Source organism: Vicugna pacos, chromosome 3 (genome assembly GCF_048564905.1).
Source record: "Vicugna pacos chromosome 3, VicPac4, whole genome shotgun sequence".
Classification (NCBI taxonomy): domain Eukaryota; kingdom Metazoa; phylum Chordata; class Mammalia; order Artiodactyla; family Camelidae; genus Vicugna; species Vicugna pacos.
This window is the reverse complement of record NC_132989.1, coordinates 17,483,989-17,501,812: the sequence shown is the minus strand read 5'-3', so window position 1 is coordinate 17,501,812 and position 17,824 is coordinate 17,483,989. Positions and strand designations below refer to the sequence as shown.

General features: G+C 39.1%; 1 protein-coding gene across 17 annotated transcripts in view; it reads right to left on the bottom strand.

Moving 5' to 3' along the window:
* PPP2R2B (protein phosphatase 2 regulatory subunit Bbeta) overlaps window positions 1–17,824 on the bottom strand; it is a 619,288-nt gene that overhangs the window by 226,928 nt on the left and 374,536 nt on the right. For 4 of the 17 annotated variants that reach the window (XM_031671665.2, XM_072955408.1, XM_072955397.1 and 1 more), the window contains exon 2: window positions 11,622–11,706. The exons of 10 other annotated variants lie outside the window; for them this stretch is intronic. In XM_031671665.2, coding sequence (XP_031527525.1) covers window positions 11,622–11,658 — 37 coding nt within the window. In that variant the 5' untranslated portion in view covers window positions 11,659–11,706. Of the gene's footprint in view, window positions 1–11,621; window positions 11,986–17,824 lie in introns of all 17 variants that reach the window. 3 more of the 17 variants (XM_072955371.1, XM_072955419.1, XM_072955390.1) reach the window with 2 other exon arrangements.

The following is a 17,824-nucleotide window of genomic DNA, read 5'->3' as shown; positions in this document are numbered from 1 at the left end:
AGAGAACAAATTTTCTTCCATCTTTCACTTAACTGAAATTTTACCGTTTGCCTACACAGTGATCTGAGGTTAGGTCAGTCTTTGTAATCAGCAAGTCCTTTCACCTAAGATCCTTTCGATTTCAGAGCACTTAGAATAATATTCCAGCTCCTCACTATGATTTATTAAGTCCCAGAAGACTTGGCCTCTGACCACCTCTGCAGAGTCATTTCATGACCCTCTCTCCTCCCTTCAACAATGTTCAGCCATACCCATTTTCTCAGGATTCCTTCAAGAGCCTTAGGGCTCTTGCACATGCTGTTTCCTCTACTTAATCTACTCTCCCCAATTTTTTGTGTGGCTGATTCATTTTCATCCTTTATTTCTCAGCTTAGGTCAACTCAACTGAGATTATTTAAAGCCATTCCACCATGGGTACCCAGTATCTCAGTCTCTCTCATTTGTTTTCCTTTTTTTTTCTTCTTCTTTTTCTATTTACTTATTTATTTTCACTGAAGTAAAGTTGATTTACAATATTATATTAGTCCCCATATGTACTACATAGTGATTTAATATTTTTAGAGATTATACTTCATTCAAAACTATTACAAAATAATGGCTATATTTCTCTGTGGGGTACAACATCTTCTTGTTGCTTATTTATTTTACACCTAGTATTTTTTACCTCTTAATCCCAGACTGCTATCTTGCCTCCCCCAACTTTCCTCTCCCCATTGGTAACCATTAAACTTCTCCATATCTGTGAGTATGTTTCTGTTTTGTTACATACATTTGTTTTATTTTTTAGGTTCCACATATAAGTGATATCACAGTATTTGTCTATCTGACTTAATTCACTAAGCATAGTACTCTCTAGGTCCATCCACATTGTTGCAAATGATAGAATTTCATTATTATTTATGGCTGAGTCATAGTCCATTGTGTATGTGTATACACATACACCTCCCCCCCCACACACACACTCCATCTTTATCCATTCATCTATTGATGGGCACTTAGGTTGCTTATCAGGGTACATGCATCTTTTGAAATAATTGTTTTCAAGTTCTTTGGAAATTCCAGGAGTGGAATTGTTGGGTCATATGGCAGTTCTACTTTTAATTTTTTGAGGAATTTCCACAGTGTTTACTACAGTGGCTGCACTAATTTACATTCCCACCACAGTGTACAGGAGTTTCCTTTACATCCTCAACAGTTTTTGTTATTTATGGCCTTTTGGAGGATAGCCATTCTGAGAGGTGTGAGGTGAGACATCATTGTGGTTTTGATTTGCATTTCTCTGATGGTTAGCAACAATGAGCATCTTTACATGTGCCTGTTGGCCATGTGTATGTCTTCTTAGAAAAATGTGTAGTCAGGTCTTCTGCCCATTTTTTAATTGGGTTGTTTTTCTGATATTGATTTGTATAAGCTGTTTATATATCTTGGATATTAACCTCTTATTGGTCATATAATCTGCAAGTATCTTCTCCCATTCAGTAGTTTGTCTTTTCATTTTGTTGATGGTTTCCTTTACTGTGCAAAAGCTTTGAAGTTAAAATGTCCATACTACCTGAAGCAATCAACAGGTTTAATGAAATCTCTGTCAAAATACCCATGACACTTTTCCACAGAGCTAGAGCAAATAATCCTAAAATTCATGTGGAACCACGAAAGACCCTGAATTGCCAAAGTAATATTGAGAGGAAAACAAAACAAAACAAAAAACAAAGCTGGAGGAATCATACTCCCTGACTTCAGACCATACTGCATAGCTATGGTAATCAAAACAGCAAGGCACTGGCACAAAAACAGACATATGGATCAACAGAACAAAATAGAGCGCCCAGAAATAAATTCACACACCTATGGCAAATTAATCTACAACAAAAGAGGAAAGAATACATAATAGAGAAAAGATAATCTCTTCAATAAGTGGTGATGGGAAAACTGGACAGCTACACATAAAACAATGAGGTTAGAACATTTCTTCACACTATACACAAAAATAAACTCAAAACGAATTAAAGACATAAATGTAGGACCTGAAACCTTTAAACTCCCAAAAGAAAACATGTGCAGAACACTCTTTGACATAAATCAAAGAGTGCTTTTTGGATCTGTCCCCTAAGGCAAAAGAAGTAAAAGCAAAAGTCATTTGTTTTCATCACAGCATAATTTATGATTACCTCACTTACTGGATTTTGTTTTGTTTTTGCCTTTCTCCCCGACAACATGGTAAACTTCATGATGGATAGGAACCAGGTGGGGTCAGCTCAAAACGAGAACTGCAGTGTGTAAACCAGCACTCAGAGAGGAGATGCTGCAATACCATACAGTGGGCATTAGGTAACTACTTACTGAGTGAAAGAAAGAGGCAATTTGAATACATGTGGTCAAGTCTGTACCCCATGTGCACATATTAAGGCAGAAATATTAACTTGTCTGCAGAAATTTTGCCAGTAAGCATAAAGGTAAAAAGATTTTCTGATTAGGAGTTGCAAGTTCTAGATCTGAGCTATCCAATATGGTTAGCCACTAGCCACATGTGACTACTGCACACTTAAAATGAGGCCAGTCTGAACTGTGCATGCCAAACATGCTTTGAAGACAAGATAAGAAAAAGAACATAAAACATCTAATTCATAATTTTTATCTTGATCGTATCATGTGGCAATGACAATTTTTCAGTTGGCAAATAAAACATTGGTAACACTGGTAAATAAAATAGGTTATTAAAATTAATTTCACCTGTTTTCTTTATTTTTTAAATGTGGCTATTAGAAAATGAAAATTACATATGTGGTTTGTATTATATTTCTATTGGATGATGCTAGTCTAGGGCACTTCAGAGTTAATCTGATTGGCTATGCTTGTGACTTTTTAAAAAATTATCTACCATGGTATGTATTAGGGGTGAAAAATATGTAGATGTTTCAAAGTCACGCCTAAAATTCTTAATGTTATCCTACTTTTTAAAAAAAATCGTATGTAGGCATTAGGAAATTTTCCAGGCATCATACTCTGTAATACATCTGACTCAAAGGCAGAAAAATTTTCACTGAATTGTTCAAATAGTTCTTGCCCTGTTGTTGGCCTTCCAACTCTTTCACTCTCCTTTGATAGTCACTACCATGATCTCTCACCTGTACAACTGAAATAGCTTCCTAACTGGTTTTCTGACTGATTTTTTTTTCACATAACCGTGATCATAAGAGTACAAATTTTATATTGACCTCAGGATAAAGTCCAAATCCTTAATCCAGTCTTCAATTCCTGACATAATGCTGGGAAATATTTACCTTTCCTCTTCCTCCCTCTCCTCTTCCTCCCTCCTATTTACCTCTCCTCTTCCTCCCTCCTTGACTCCACCCTCTAGCCCTTCCCAACACTATAAAGTTCTGTAAAGGTGCCATGCTTCCTTCAACTTTTGGATCTTTGCTCCTTCTGCTAGAGCCAACACCCATCAACCTTTTATCTCGTCAACTCCAATCCTGTGCTCAGTTTAGAGTTAGAGAAGACCTCTGTGTTTGGTGTGTAAGATTCAAGGCAAGGGCATCTCCTGGCCTCCAGGAACTTTTTCTTGCCGCCGCCGCTACCCGCCACCACCACCACCACCACCAGTGATGGAGGGTTTGACATGGTAGGCGCATGCAGGCACTCTCATGATTACCCCACTGCATCTTCACCATAGACCTGTGAACTATAGCAGCAGTAGAAGCTGACATATATCTAGCGCAGCCTGCCAGCACTTGTTCTAAGCACTTCACAGTATTACCCCAGACTGAGGACAACTCTCTGAGATAGGTACTATTATTATTCTATTTACTGATGAGCAAATAAAGCCCAGCTAGGTTTTCTGTATCACCCGGCTCTGTTGCTGGGGATTTGCGCTCCTGTAGTTTGACTTCATAGTCTCTGTTGACTCAGGCCAGGTTTCATCACCATTTTAGAGATGAGGAAACATATGAGAAGGGTCAAGTAAACTGCCCAAAGTGGTCAAATCAGGATCCCAAGGACCCGTCAGATGTCCCGTTACTTCTCTCAATCTATACACCCTCCTTCATTATACTTGTATTACAATTGCCTACTAGCTTACTGGCTTCCCTTATTACACTACAAGCTTCTGATTCTTTAATTTTTATAAACAGCTTTAGATTTACAGAAAAATTAAATAGCACAGTGAACTCCCAAATACATCTTGCAGAGTTTTCCCTACTATAAAAAGCTTATATTACTGTAGTACATTTGTTATCATTAATGAGCCAATACTGATAAATTATTATTACCAAAAGTCTATACTTTAATTCGTATTTCCTCAGTTTTTACCTAATGTCCTTTTTCTGCTTGAGGACCCCTGTGGGATACTATGTCACACTTAATTGTCCCATTTCCTTAGGCTCCTTTCATTGGGGCAGTTTTTCACAGTTTTGAGGACTGCGATCAGGTAGACTGTAGGACACTCCTCTATTTGAACTTGTCTGATGTTTTTCTCCTGATCGAAGACCACAGAGGTGGAGTGCCATTTCCATCACATCCTCTCAAGGGTGCCCACTATCAGCATGACTTAGACTGTTCACAGGGACCTTGATCACTAGCTGAGGTAATGTTTGTCAGGTTTCTCCCCTGCAAAGTTACTCTTCCTGCCCCTCCCCTGCCCTTTTCCCTCATCTTTACTCTTTAGGAAGAAGCCTTTATGAGCAGCTCACACTGAAGGAGTGGGAAACTATGCTCATTTGCTATGCCCCTTGAGGCTAGGTCATCTTCATCATTTATCTGGCATTCTATGTGGGAGAGTCTTCTCTTCCCTCCCATATACTAATTTGTTGTGTCATTTATTTATATCAGTATGGATTCATGGGTATTTATTTAATGCCTTGAGATATAATCCAATACCACTTTATTTTTTTGCTCAAATTATTCCACTTGAGCCACTGAGAACTCTTTCAGTTGGCTCCTGTGTCCCTATGACATACTCCCATCAATGTAGGTCTTTTTTTTTCTTTCTCTTTTTTGAGCACTTCCTTGTTTTGGCACTGTAAGAGCCTCTGACCTCATAACATATACTGCCTTCCACAGTCCCCAAATCAGATATTTCTCCAAGGATTTCTGATCCCTTTTATTGGAGAATGGTTTTAGAAATCAAGATCTGGGTGCTAGGTGTGCCTGTTGCTACTGGGGTGTCGTTTCTTTCAGGTTCTCTCAGCTGACACAGAAAGAAATACATGTAAGTATACAAACGCGCACACACATACATATAAACACACAATTATCAATACTTCTGTGTAATCATGCATGTCTATATAGTTAAACGAGAGTTCTTTCTGATGTCTCCAACTCGAACTCATTACCAGATGGACCACTCTGACCTGCCCTTGTTTATCTGTAAATTCCCACTCCAACAGTGGGCAATGATTCTAAGCTTCTTAAAGGCATCACTAGTCCTTATTCACGGCTGTACCTCAAGTATAAAGTATAGTGCGTGGCATGTATAATCCACATGTTGACTTACTGCTGAGTTTACCCAATAGTTTCAATTCTGGAAAGGACCACAGATGATTTTGCAAATGTTACTAAATGTGGACTGCAAAGACTAAAATCACAACAATCTATTAGGGCAACAGTACAAGAGGGTGCACCAACAGAGGTCTGATTTAAGTGTGTTTATTCAACTCTGTGAAGGGAAAATGACAGTAATACATCTAAGCTATGAAAAAAGGATTCAGGCTTCCCTGAAAAGGATTCAAGTGGCATAAAATGGTTTGTTTCTCCACAGCAATTTACATTTATTAAAATAGATAATAGGCATAATCATTGTCAAAATACAGCTTACACCCTGTATAATGTCTTAATATATTCTCAAAGTTCCTGACAAATAGGCACAGAGCCATGGAGGATTAGACTCTAAGTGGCGGATCACTCTAATAGCACAGCAGAAAAACCAATCTCACAATTCTGGGAAGGAAAATAAGACCTGTGAACAGCCTTTGAAGGCGAAGGGTAAAGTACAAAGGGAAAGATGCTAAAGTGATACATCAGCTGGAAGGGGACTGGGCGATAATGTGACACTCTGCATTAACGATGCTAATTTATGTCTGGGTGAGTGTGTGTGCATGACACAGAGGAGATTTGAAGAGGTCTATATTATACCATGGAGGGGCTCATCTTGAATCTCTCAGAAGAGTATGTGCTTTACATGGGGACTGCCTCACATGGACATATATTATGTAGATTCTATGTCAGTTTCATATAACCAAATCACTTGTTTCTGTAAATCTATTCTGGATCGTTTCCATTCTGTCCTTTACATGGCAGCCAGAATGATCTTTTCGAAAAAACAAACTTGGTTGTTGCTCCCCATCTTCCCTACATTTAAACATTTTAACATTTCCCTTGACTCCAAGGATAAAAAGCAGTAAAGTGCTCCTGTACCCTCAAGGCTGTGCCAGGTCTGGCTTCTGTCTAATGCCCACCTTGTGGGAACTCGAGCTGCACGAGTCATCTTTCACCCCTCTGAACACATGCTCTCTACTCTATACTGACCCTACGAGGGCCCTCGTACCTGCAGTTCCCCCTGCCTGGGTCATCTTGGCATCCCCTCTTCAACACAGCTAACTCCTACTATGGCTTCCAGATTTAGCCCAATCACCTCTTCACCAGGGATGCTCTCCTGTCAGAGTCACTCTCATAGCACCACAAACTCTTTCTTTGCAGCATGTGTCCCATTTACAACTGTACATTATCTTTCATTAATGTCCTTCCCCAGAGGGCCCTGTTACTCCATATCCCTGGCACCTAATCCTATGCTTGGCACACAGGAAGTGCTCCATAAATATCTGTTGAATAAATGAAAGAGAAATGATCATACGATCCACCTACACTATTGCCAAGGATTTCCTGAACATGAAAGCTCTTCTTTGGATTCTAAAGAATATGACAATTCACACTAGGAATTTGATGGGTCACCCTTGTGATAAGTATAAGAAATGTCACTGGTAGGCTCTAGCAGTTTCTAAAGAAATAGGAGATCCCTTTTATCATATGGGTTATGAATGCATTGAAATGGACATTATGTGGAAGTGGACATAAGGGGATGTGGAAAAACAATCCTCTCCAGAAAAGGTCAGCCATGGTGCTGATCATCTACTAGTCCTAATTCATAAGGTCACGTTATCAAGTAATTGTGCTTTGTTTCACAAAATCCCAAATGATACCATTCAAGCTCTCATCACTGTGCCTGGATTTCATGCAACAAATATTTCCTAAGCACATCTATTACATATCAGGCACTGTGTTAGACCCTGAGATAAATGCCTAGCAAGAGACACAAGGTTGTTAACTTCAAGGGCAGGACAGACAACACAGATTGATAGTCCTCTCAGATTAGTGAATTTCAGATATGTGTGTGATTAGTGCTGATGAAGAAAGATGTCACATTTTACATGAGTGAGATCATTCCTACTGTCTCAACATTATCCCAAGTGATCCAAAAGCCTCACCGGGACAACCGGCACCATTTACTACTCTGTGGCATCATGTAGACCACAGTGTTTGCACCTGATGAAGGATTAAAGGATTCCGTGTTTAAAGGTCATGGTCTCCCATAAGGATTTATATGTATTTACTTCCTCGGGTTAAATAGAAAACTAGGCAAGACACAAGGTGTATCTTTTCTAAAGAGTCATTATAATCCTTCCAAATCTCCAGTGCCGGTTTTGATGTACCCCGAAGGATCAAAGTGCCTTGTTCTCAAAGATGCATATCTCAACAGCTCATCTGTTTCATGCCAAGAGAGTCTTCCCTGGGTTTTAGTGATAAGCACTGCAAAGGGCAATTAACATCACAGAGAATCTGAAAGACACCTATGGAGAGATTGTAAATTTTGCAGATTAAGTCAAGACTCTCTTGAAAACCATTACAAACTTTAAGGCCTGGGCTAGTGCTTGGCACATAACTGGCCCTCAGTAATTATGTGTTAAATGTTTGCTGCATGGAATGGAAATACTTGGAGGAAATCAGCTAGTGGAAGCATGGGACCAGAAATTGGAAACAGAAGTTAACTCTAGACCTCACATTTTCCGTCATAACTATGCTGTTCATAATCTAACTTTTTTCATAGGGTTGATAGAGAGATGAGCAGGATAATTCATCTGAGAGAGATTTTTAAACTGCATGGAACTCCATGCTGTCATTGTACCTGTCGAGCTGAGGCAAGAGTACCGTGCTGGGTAGCTAGCCTAGAATAAAGGGGAAAAGTGGTTTCAGCGATATACGGGCTGCCTTTATTGCCTTGTTAGCAACCTCTCTAATGCCATGGCCGCAGCATGTTGGAAGTCCAAACTGGCATTCCCTGGGGGACATTTTTTGAAGCAACAGAACATGAGATGAGATGGACGATAGATTTTCTCCCAAATGACACTCATTGTGTTAGAAAGTCTTTAAATGTTTCTGAGATTGTTCATCTCTGTTAATCATGCCACACCCCTCTATGACTGGTCAGCAAAAAATGAAATGAAAGTTTGCCAATTATCCAATTCTTTTCAAGGTCTTGGCTTCCAATATAGATAATCCAAAGCCCCAAATGGACTCCAAAAAATTCTGGACTACTCAGTTGACCTGTGAATGTATGTGTGTGTATGTGTGTATATATATTATCTTTCCTGCCATCACTTTTTTGCCAAGTAGACTGTGATCCTGTCACCGTGATGTTTGACAGTCCCCAATACGCTCCTTGGATTTCTCTTCACTCTAATCAGCCATCACGTTGTGAACTTAGGACTGTCTGCACTCGTATCACCCAAACAAGCAGGTTCGGTTGCTGGCCAACGCATTAGCTGTCATTAGGAATAATTGAGAACGTTCGGAGAGAGGCAGTTGCAAACTCTTTGGGCACAAAGAGCATGTCTCCACTACAAAGGGGATGGCTGGCCCCACAATAGGGAGATCGACAATGAACTAAAATAATGAATTCTTCTGCATCGCAGTCCAATTCCAGAGGCTAATTGTTAGTTTGTTTAAGTCCCGCCTGAGGCCCCGATAAGGGGGGAGCTTCCCTTTGGAAGCTTGATGGAGCTAATGTGAAAGGCAAGACTGTGTAATTCAGATATACTCGTGAAATGCAAACAGTTCCATGTATTAATGGTCACTAATGACCTGTAATCAAGCTATGATTTGTTAGGTTAAAAACAAAGATACAATTAGTTTATTTGTTCAGGAGTGTAAGCAGAAAAATTTATCAATATGCTGATTGTTCTTCTCCATGGGAGACGCTGGGCTGGAGTAACGTTAGTCTTGAGCTGTGGGACCCCGGGGCTGCCACTGTCTGTTCCTAAGATTCTCCCAGCTTCCTGACCAACCCCTCTTAAGTCTCCTGTCTTCATCAAAAGGGGATGAAGAGGATACTGTTCTGGCATCCTTTCTCTGTGGCTTTCCCTCTGGCTAAGCAAGCTGCTTCACACTAGTTTTTCTCTTTTTGCTCTCATACTACAGGATAACCGCCCATGATCTTGTCTTGTGTCCCCCACTGGGCCATGAGTTCCTTAACAGAAGAGTCCAGGTTTGTGTACCATATTTTTACATCTCTCGTACAAAGCATGGCACCAGGCACACAGTAAGTGCTCAGTAAATACTTAATAAACGGAGGGATTGATGGCAGACTCCTTTCATACCAACCTCCTGCCACATACCCGAGTATTATTTCTCCTGGGAGCACAATTTGGGCAATCAGAGCTCATCATCCATAATTTCATGTCACATACTGCTATTACACAATCTTAGCCTCACATTAAGAACTCAGTGCAATCTTAACCAAATCTAATGGACCCCATTTCTGAAGGAAGCAGCTTTACTTGTGAAAATAATGGCACTTTCATTTGGTTAATACACACACTCATTCATGTCATACCTCACGCTTATTCACAAAGCTACACACCAAGCTTACAGGTTATAGTCACCAACCCCTTAGCACTTTGAAAAGGGCACCGTCTCTTTACTTTCAAAATGTTTTGCAGAAACATTTGGACCTGATGAGACATGCAAAAAGCCAGTATTCATCCTTGCTATTCTTCCTCAAAATCAGCTCTTAAAATTCTCACTCTGAACTCTTTCCCACTTTTAACTTTAGTGAATATGGAAATTTTGAGTCTGATGTGATGCAGGCTCGAAAAACATCATCAAATAACCGAATAATTTAATCCTTCCCTCTCCCTCCCTCTCGGAGGAGGGACAGAGGACATAAAAGTTGGAAGCTCCAGGGAAATCCATTCAAAATCCATCTAGTCTTACCTCATTGAAGTACCATCGCTGAGGACAAACCAAATATAACTCAGCCCTCCAATCAATACCATATTAGAATGCGTTGAAAATGTGACTTGGTTGGTAGGAATGAAAGAAGGGTACATTGAAATTACAACAGGCGTAAGTAAGCTCTTTATCCAAATAGGTCAGACAGAAAAAAATGTAAATTCTTCTATAGCAAGGAAAGAGCTCAACTCCACCTCACACCACAAACACCCCAAGGTATTATTTAAACACAAATCCTGTCTCTTAAGGTCTTATTATAAAACAGCACATTAAGAAATACAACCTTTATAAACATGTAAAGCTAAGGTTGCATAATCCCCTTGGGACACCACGCCTGCTACACCCTTGTCCACTGGCTGATGGAGACCATGCATAAACATGTACACATCATGTAAGTATACACATCTGCTTTGTGTTCTTCCCCCTTTAAGTTTTTGTCCATCTCTTTCATTTCATTTCCTTACGATAAGTATTTATTTGGAAACTCTTCTTTCCCCATTCCTTTTCTTACAAGGAGCTCTCCTCTTCTGAATGTCTTATTCTTTACTCTGTCTCCGAATTCTTCCCTATCTCTGTTACAAACTCCACCTCAAGGGAGAATCTCAGCTGATTCTTTTCCTTAAATAAAGATATATAGTTCTCTTGTACTAAATGTTATTCTCCAGGGCCCCAAAACACAGCCAAATGTGGAGGCTGAAAAGCTGAAGAGCCTCCCTGCACAGTTTCAAGCAATCAGTAAAAACAAGCTAGCAGAAGTCTTCACACTCCCTCGTCCCATCCAGGTGGGACCATTTAGAGGTTATACTGAGAGGGATTCCAAATATTTAACACAGGTTAGAAGTTACTGTTTTTCCTACACAGGGATTTCTAGATCTGCTTCCTAATTCAAAATTACCCTTGTAGTAAGACCTTTCATTCTTCATGAAACACAAAGAAAGAAGTTCATATTGTCTTTCTTCGCCTGCTGATCCCAACTCTTTTCTTTGTTAGAGCAGTCAGTACCTCTGTCTGGTTCACCAGCTTGTTCTACATACTTTTCTGGCATCTATAAAGCAGGGTCTATTCTCATCTGCCCTAATCCCTCTCTCCTGGTAATTTTTGGCTAATTATTACTTGTCTTGGCTGTGTACCGATACATTTCCTCAAAACACGTTCTGAGTTCTCTTAGTTCTTAAAACAGTAAGTCCAACAATGCTTCTTATCTACAATATTTTTTTTTCTCCAAATGTGAATGAGTGAATTTGGGTCTCACAGAACAACTTTTAAGCAACAGGAACTATTCAACACTTCCATCTTGCTATTTTATGAAGAATAGTAGGTATAAATAATTATACTAATACCTTTGTTTCCATAGGTGCTTTCATCTGGATAATTCATGCTTCATTATTGTGCCACTATTCTCTGTCTTGGGTTCTCCCTTGGGTCCTGTGACAAACACGGGGTTCAGATCCAGACTCCAGGAGGCAGTGATGCTTCAACTTTTGTTACCACACACGGGTGCATTACACACTCCCCACGTCCCCCTCTAGAACCTGTGTGTGAGGTGGCTCCTGGCCTGTCAAAGTCCAGGCTAGTGAGGTGACGCCACCAACACTACACGACCTCTCCGTGCTTCAGCCTCTGCAACAGGAAGTGGGCTGCCTTCCGGTTTTGGAGAGGAGTGGTTTTCAAAGGCTTGCTCTGGGCCGGTGGCAGCAGCATCACCTGGGAAACCATTAGAAAGCAAACTTTCAGGCCCCATCCCAGGTCTATTAAATTAGAAACTCTGGGGGGAGCCCAGCAATTGGTAGTTAACAAACACTCCAGGTGATTCGAATAACATTAGAGTTGAAAACAACTGACATAGGGCATCTGGGGATTTTTGTTTGTTTTGGGGGAGGGTTTTGAAGGGGAGGTAATTAAGCTTTTACTTATTTATGTATTTATTTTTTGACAGAGGTGCTGGGGATTGAACCCAGGACCTTGTGCACGCCAAGCATGTGCTCTACCACTGAGCTACACCCTCCCCCCATCTAGGGAGTTTTGAGGAAGCTTTTGGTGAAGAGAGCTATCTTCATACAGTTAAAGATGGTCATATACCTAGAACAAAGCTTTTGAGGGAAGGCTTCATAGTGGAAGGCTAGGAGAAATGGGCAAAAAAAAAAAAAAAGAGACTGCTCTGATACACAGAACAACTTTTAAGCAATTGGAACTATTCAGAAACAGGAGCAAGTCATTTGACTGATTACAAGAGGCTCCCTTTCTCTCAAAGTGTTCAGAGGGATGAGATTATACTCCAGCAGAATCCATGAATAAGGTAATAAAAGAACTACTAAAAATAAAGCAAGGTTTTAAAAAAAACAACTAAATTAAACCTTAATAGGAAGATTCAACATACCACTAATACAGAGAGGTCTATAATTAACCAATTATCATTAATTTTTTAATATCTCAAAGCTATTACCTTTAAAAACTATCCTACTGATGGTGCATAGAGTAGATAATGGGGTTTTGTTTCCTGATGCTTTATCTAATATTCAGAAAAGGCCAGCAGTTGCTTAGACTCTCACAAGATTCCATTTATTATTATACGAGATGACATTTATTATTTAAAAGGGATCAATCACCACCAGCAAGAACTGATACCAGATCAAAGATTAAGGTTGGGTGTTAACTTCTGTCTCCTTTGTTCTGTAATCCAAACAACCATCTTCTATCAGTAATGATTTTGCTATAGGACATTTAGATAACAGAACTAACATTAATGAAAATACAGCCTAACATTATTTAGCTTTTATTACCAACTATGTACCTGGCACTGTCCTGAGCACATCAGATACAGTGTAGTATTTAACACTCACAAAAACCTTAGGTAGTTAAGCATTGTTATTCTCATTCTGTAGAGGAGGCACCTGGGCTCAGAGAGATTCAATAACTTACCCAAGGTCAAGGAACTAGCAATTGGTAAAGGCAGGACACAAACCCTGTGGTTTCGAGTCAGGGTTCTTAATCACATGAGTATTTTTTTTAATGTAACCCTAAACTATCTGGAGTTGGGATTGGAGGGCAGAAAGGACTGGTGTACCTGTGTAAATAACACTTATGATCATTTAAGGCTTCTAGCAATACTAAAGACAATCAAACAACCATTCAATTAATGGTCAATCTATGCAGGTACCGAACTAACCACTGTACAACTACTTTCTCACTTAATCCTTACAACAACCATAGAAGGTAGTTACTGTTATTGCCCTGGTTTTATATGTGGGTAATTATCATTAGATGATTTAAGTAATAAGCCCATCTTTTTAATAAAAAATGCTGCTCATATAGTTAAGTATAAATGAAGCAAAAAATGTACAGAGAATGTAAAAACCACTCAGTAAATGTAACTTCTCTGCCCTTATATTATGTTTCCAGGGATAAGAACCATGTTGATCATCCATAAGAATGGATGATCCATCCATTGTCTTTCTTACCTATTTTCCTACTTGTTCCATAACACAGCATACTAACCACTGTATGATCACAGCTTCTTACTTGTTCCAAAGGCAGATATTTGTGAGTTAGATATTTGGGTACAGTATGCAGTCTTGAAACAACTAAGTCCACTGGCTTCTCTACATCTTTATAATCGCCAAACTCTACCTCTTTGAAGCCTGCACTATTGGTCAGGAGTATGGTCCCCAAATCAGCCCATTTGGCAACAGTAACAATGAATGACCTCAGGAATGAGATGTATTACACACCCAAGCCCATCAATCTAAGGGCTATGGCGTGCCAAGTTGCTCTACCCAAAGAACCTTGTGCCAAGGATATAGGTAGCTGACATTTTGCAGAGGTACTGAAGAAAAATGAGCATTCTTCTGCCAAACTGCAAGATTTCATCTAGTTGAGAATTCAGTGAAAGTTACTTTATTGAGCATTCTAATATCATGGAAAGAGCTCTGTTTCAGGAATCAGAATCTCTGGACCTCAGTCTTGTCTCCACCACAAACCAGCTATGTGTTCATGGGCAAGTTGATTAACCTCACAGGATTTGCTTTTTCATTGGGGAAATGAGACTTGTTCTCCAAACTCTTTGTACATAGTAGATAAAAGAGTTGTGAAAATATTTTGCAGAAATACAAAACCCCATCAGAAGTATAAGATGAGATTATTATTTTATGTAACTCCTTCCTTGCCTAAAATTTGGCTGCTAAAATATCAAGCTGGTTAGCCAAGTTGGTTTACTGACAGACTAATCTGAAAGGCAAGAGGAAGGGGGATTGTCTAAAATGGAAAATTATCAGCTGTATCGAGGACATCCATGGAACTATGTGCTCAGTTGTTTTGATGGTTAAGAGGGATTCATTTCTAATGGCCTTACTTCTCTGTAAGCTTGGAAAATCCCTAGATCAGTGAATGTTCATATAAAATAGGCTGAGAAACCTTTCCATGCAAGCAAAAAGGATTATCACCAAACCACTACATCACTAAATGGGACATAAGACATTCATGGTAGCTCAACAGCAGCAAATGGAGTCTCAATCTATTTTACCAAAGACACCTTTAGATGCCTATTCAGATTTTCTTTCTTTCTTTTTTCGTGGGGGGAGGTAATTAGGTTTATTTTATTTATTTTTGGAGGAGGTACTGGGGGTTGAACACAGGACCTCATGCATGTAAAGCATGTACTCTGCCACTTGAGCTGTACCCTCCCCCTCATTCAGATTTCAAGGTGCCAAGTTATTTACCCTTGCAAGTCTACATTAGAGAGTAAAATTTAGCCTATAAGTAGATTGACTGGAACAGCAGTAAAAGGAGACAGTGAGAAGGGCATATTTATATAGGGAGAGAAAAAGAAATTCCATCTGGAGTTAAACTTGGAGAGATGAATAAAAGATAGCATTAGTACTACTGACTGTTTTTACATCTTATTGAGAGGATTCAACCAAGAGACTCAAGAGCAAAGAGATAAAAATCAAGGAAGCAATTTCTTTGATGCCTTTGCATTTACCTTGGACTATGGTTTCCCCTCAAGTTATTTGACATATTGGAATGGCTTTGAGATGTGACCTCATCATTCTGCTTTTCATATTATAGCTCTTTTAAAAAATATTTTGAGGTCAACACAAATAGGTAAAAGTAAAGACCATAAGTATAAGTTTTTCTTGGGCCTGTATTTGGAAAGGTAAAAAAATTTTTAAGTCATTGTTTGTAATGCTGTAAAGCTGATTGCTTGATTAGTCACTCAAACTCCTGGTCTAGATCATCTTACTAAAGTTTTCCCTCAGTATAGCAAAAACAGAGGTTAGGGAGGTTGCTGAGACCATGGTCAATGACTGAGAAGGAAACTGAGGCATCTCAGTCATAAAACACACCATACCTTCCAAAGCCAAGATCATCTCATCAGTGGATGGTGGTGTTTTCCTATCTCCATTTCCCTCATAAAACATACCTATGATCTGTCACTAACAGCCACTCTGCAATATACTACAGTTGACCTGCTGCCCCCATGAGCAGACCTCTCCAGTGGGCCTGGTTGTCACTAATCCACTGATTGAAGATTTTAAGACTGGCTTTGGCAAAACATGCCAGAAATTCCTTCAGGGTAATTAAAACCACCTTCTGTGTCAATAAACAGACTGTGAGATCCTTCATGTGCAGAGGGGCTGGCTCTGACCCACAGGCTCTAGGACATTTTTTCTTAGATGGCTTTTCCATCACTGCAATTGATTTTCATTGACTTATTCATATCCTTTCCCAGCCCCCTTGTGGAATGACTGGTTGAGCTCAGAGATATCACCTTACCTTTCCTGTTTAAGCAAAGACACAGGACCAAAGGAGCTCTGAACCTAAGGGCCAAGCTCATTGCCAAAACCCTTTCATCCAGACCTACAGTTAAGAGAGCTTGAATGGAATTCTTGTTACAGAACTTCACAGCTACTAGCGTCCACTGATCACCACTCTTCCAGGGTTCAATCTGATTTTCATCTGAAGAATTATTAATGTGACTTCAAAGTAAAAGGAAGAACTCAGGTGAATACAGATATTCAGAAACTTGTTCTTTGCACATAACAGACACTCTATGAATTATTTTCTCCCATAATTTCAGCTTTATAATTTTTATTATGTAAACAATGCATATACTTATTGGAAACTGTTATACATTGGAGAACATAAAGATAAATAGTAAAAATTACTAAAAATCCCATCAGCCTGAGGTAAGTCTCATTAATATTTTGGCAGCTTTTCTTTTCATTGAATTATTTCTTTTTAAAATTTTTATTATTTGGGGGGGATTAGGTTTATTTATTTTTACTTTTTAATGGAGGTTTGAGGGATTGAACCCAGGACCTCGTGCATGCTAAGCATGTGCTCTACCACTGAGCTATACCTCCCCACTCTGTTCATTGAGTTATTTACGTTCATATACAGAAATTTAAGCAGGAGGAATCAATTGTACTCTTCTTGTCACAGGTGTGGTGAACTATAAATTTTTGGTTTTTTTTTTTACTTCTTCCCTCTTCCTTGTAACCAATGTTAATAACCTTTTTATATATTTTATTCATACTGATATCATCATAGACCAATTCATATGGCATGAATGAGGCTTCGGTTGCTCAGTAATAGTTGTTGAATGTTTAAAGAGTAAAACAACAGAACAAGAACAAATGAATGGATGAAAAAATAAATAATGGGCTATGATCTTAATTAGCCAGTACAATTTCCAAGTGATTGCAAAAATCATATGGCACATCTTGTGACCCCTCTCCTGTACCTTTAAACCCTAGTGAGGATAAGACAACCTGGTTTCAACATGTTAGAGGGAGCTCCAAGTTTAAACTCCCATAAAGAATATGTAACTGGCTGCTGCCCCCTAACTACAGAGACATAATCAGTTTACTCTCAAACTCAAAACCGTTTCAAAAACCATTTACTAAGTACCTGTATGCCAAGGACTACACTGTCCTCTGTAGGATAAACTAAAGGATTAAAGATATGATGATTGTATCCCAGGAATTTCTTTCCAGTTGAGGAGACAACATTTAGGTCTGCCTCCTTCTGGCAGGCTGTCTGAACTTGGACCTCAGTTTTAGCATTCATGAAATGGGGATGAAACCTAGACATCACAGGATTGTTGTTATGATTTTAAAAAAGAGTAAAACAATGCCACTTTCAGCAACATGGGTGGACCTTGAGATTGTCAATCTAAGTGAAGTAAGCCAGAAAGAGAAAGAAAAATATCATATGGTATCACTTACATGTGTAATCTAAAAAAATGAGACAAATGAACTTACTTACAAAACAGAAACAGACTCACAGACACAGAAAACAAACTTATGGTTACCAGGGGGGAAAGTGGTGGGAAGGGATAAATCAGGAGTTCGGGATCTGCAGATACTAACTACTATATATAAAATAAACAACAAGGTCCTACTGTATAGCACAAGAAACTATATTCAATATCTTGTAATGACCTATAATGAAAAAGAATATGAAAAGGAATATATATATATATATATATATATATATATATATATATATATATATATCTGAATCACTATGTTGTACACCAGAA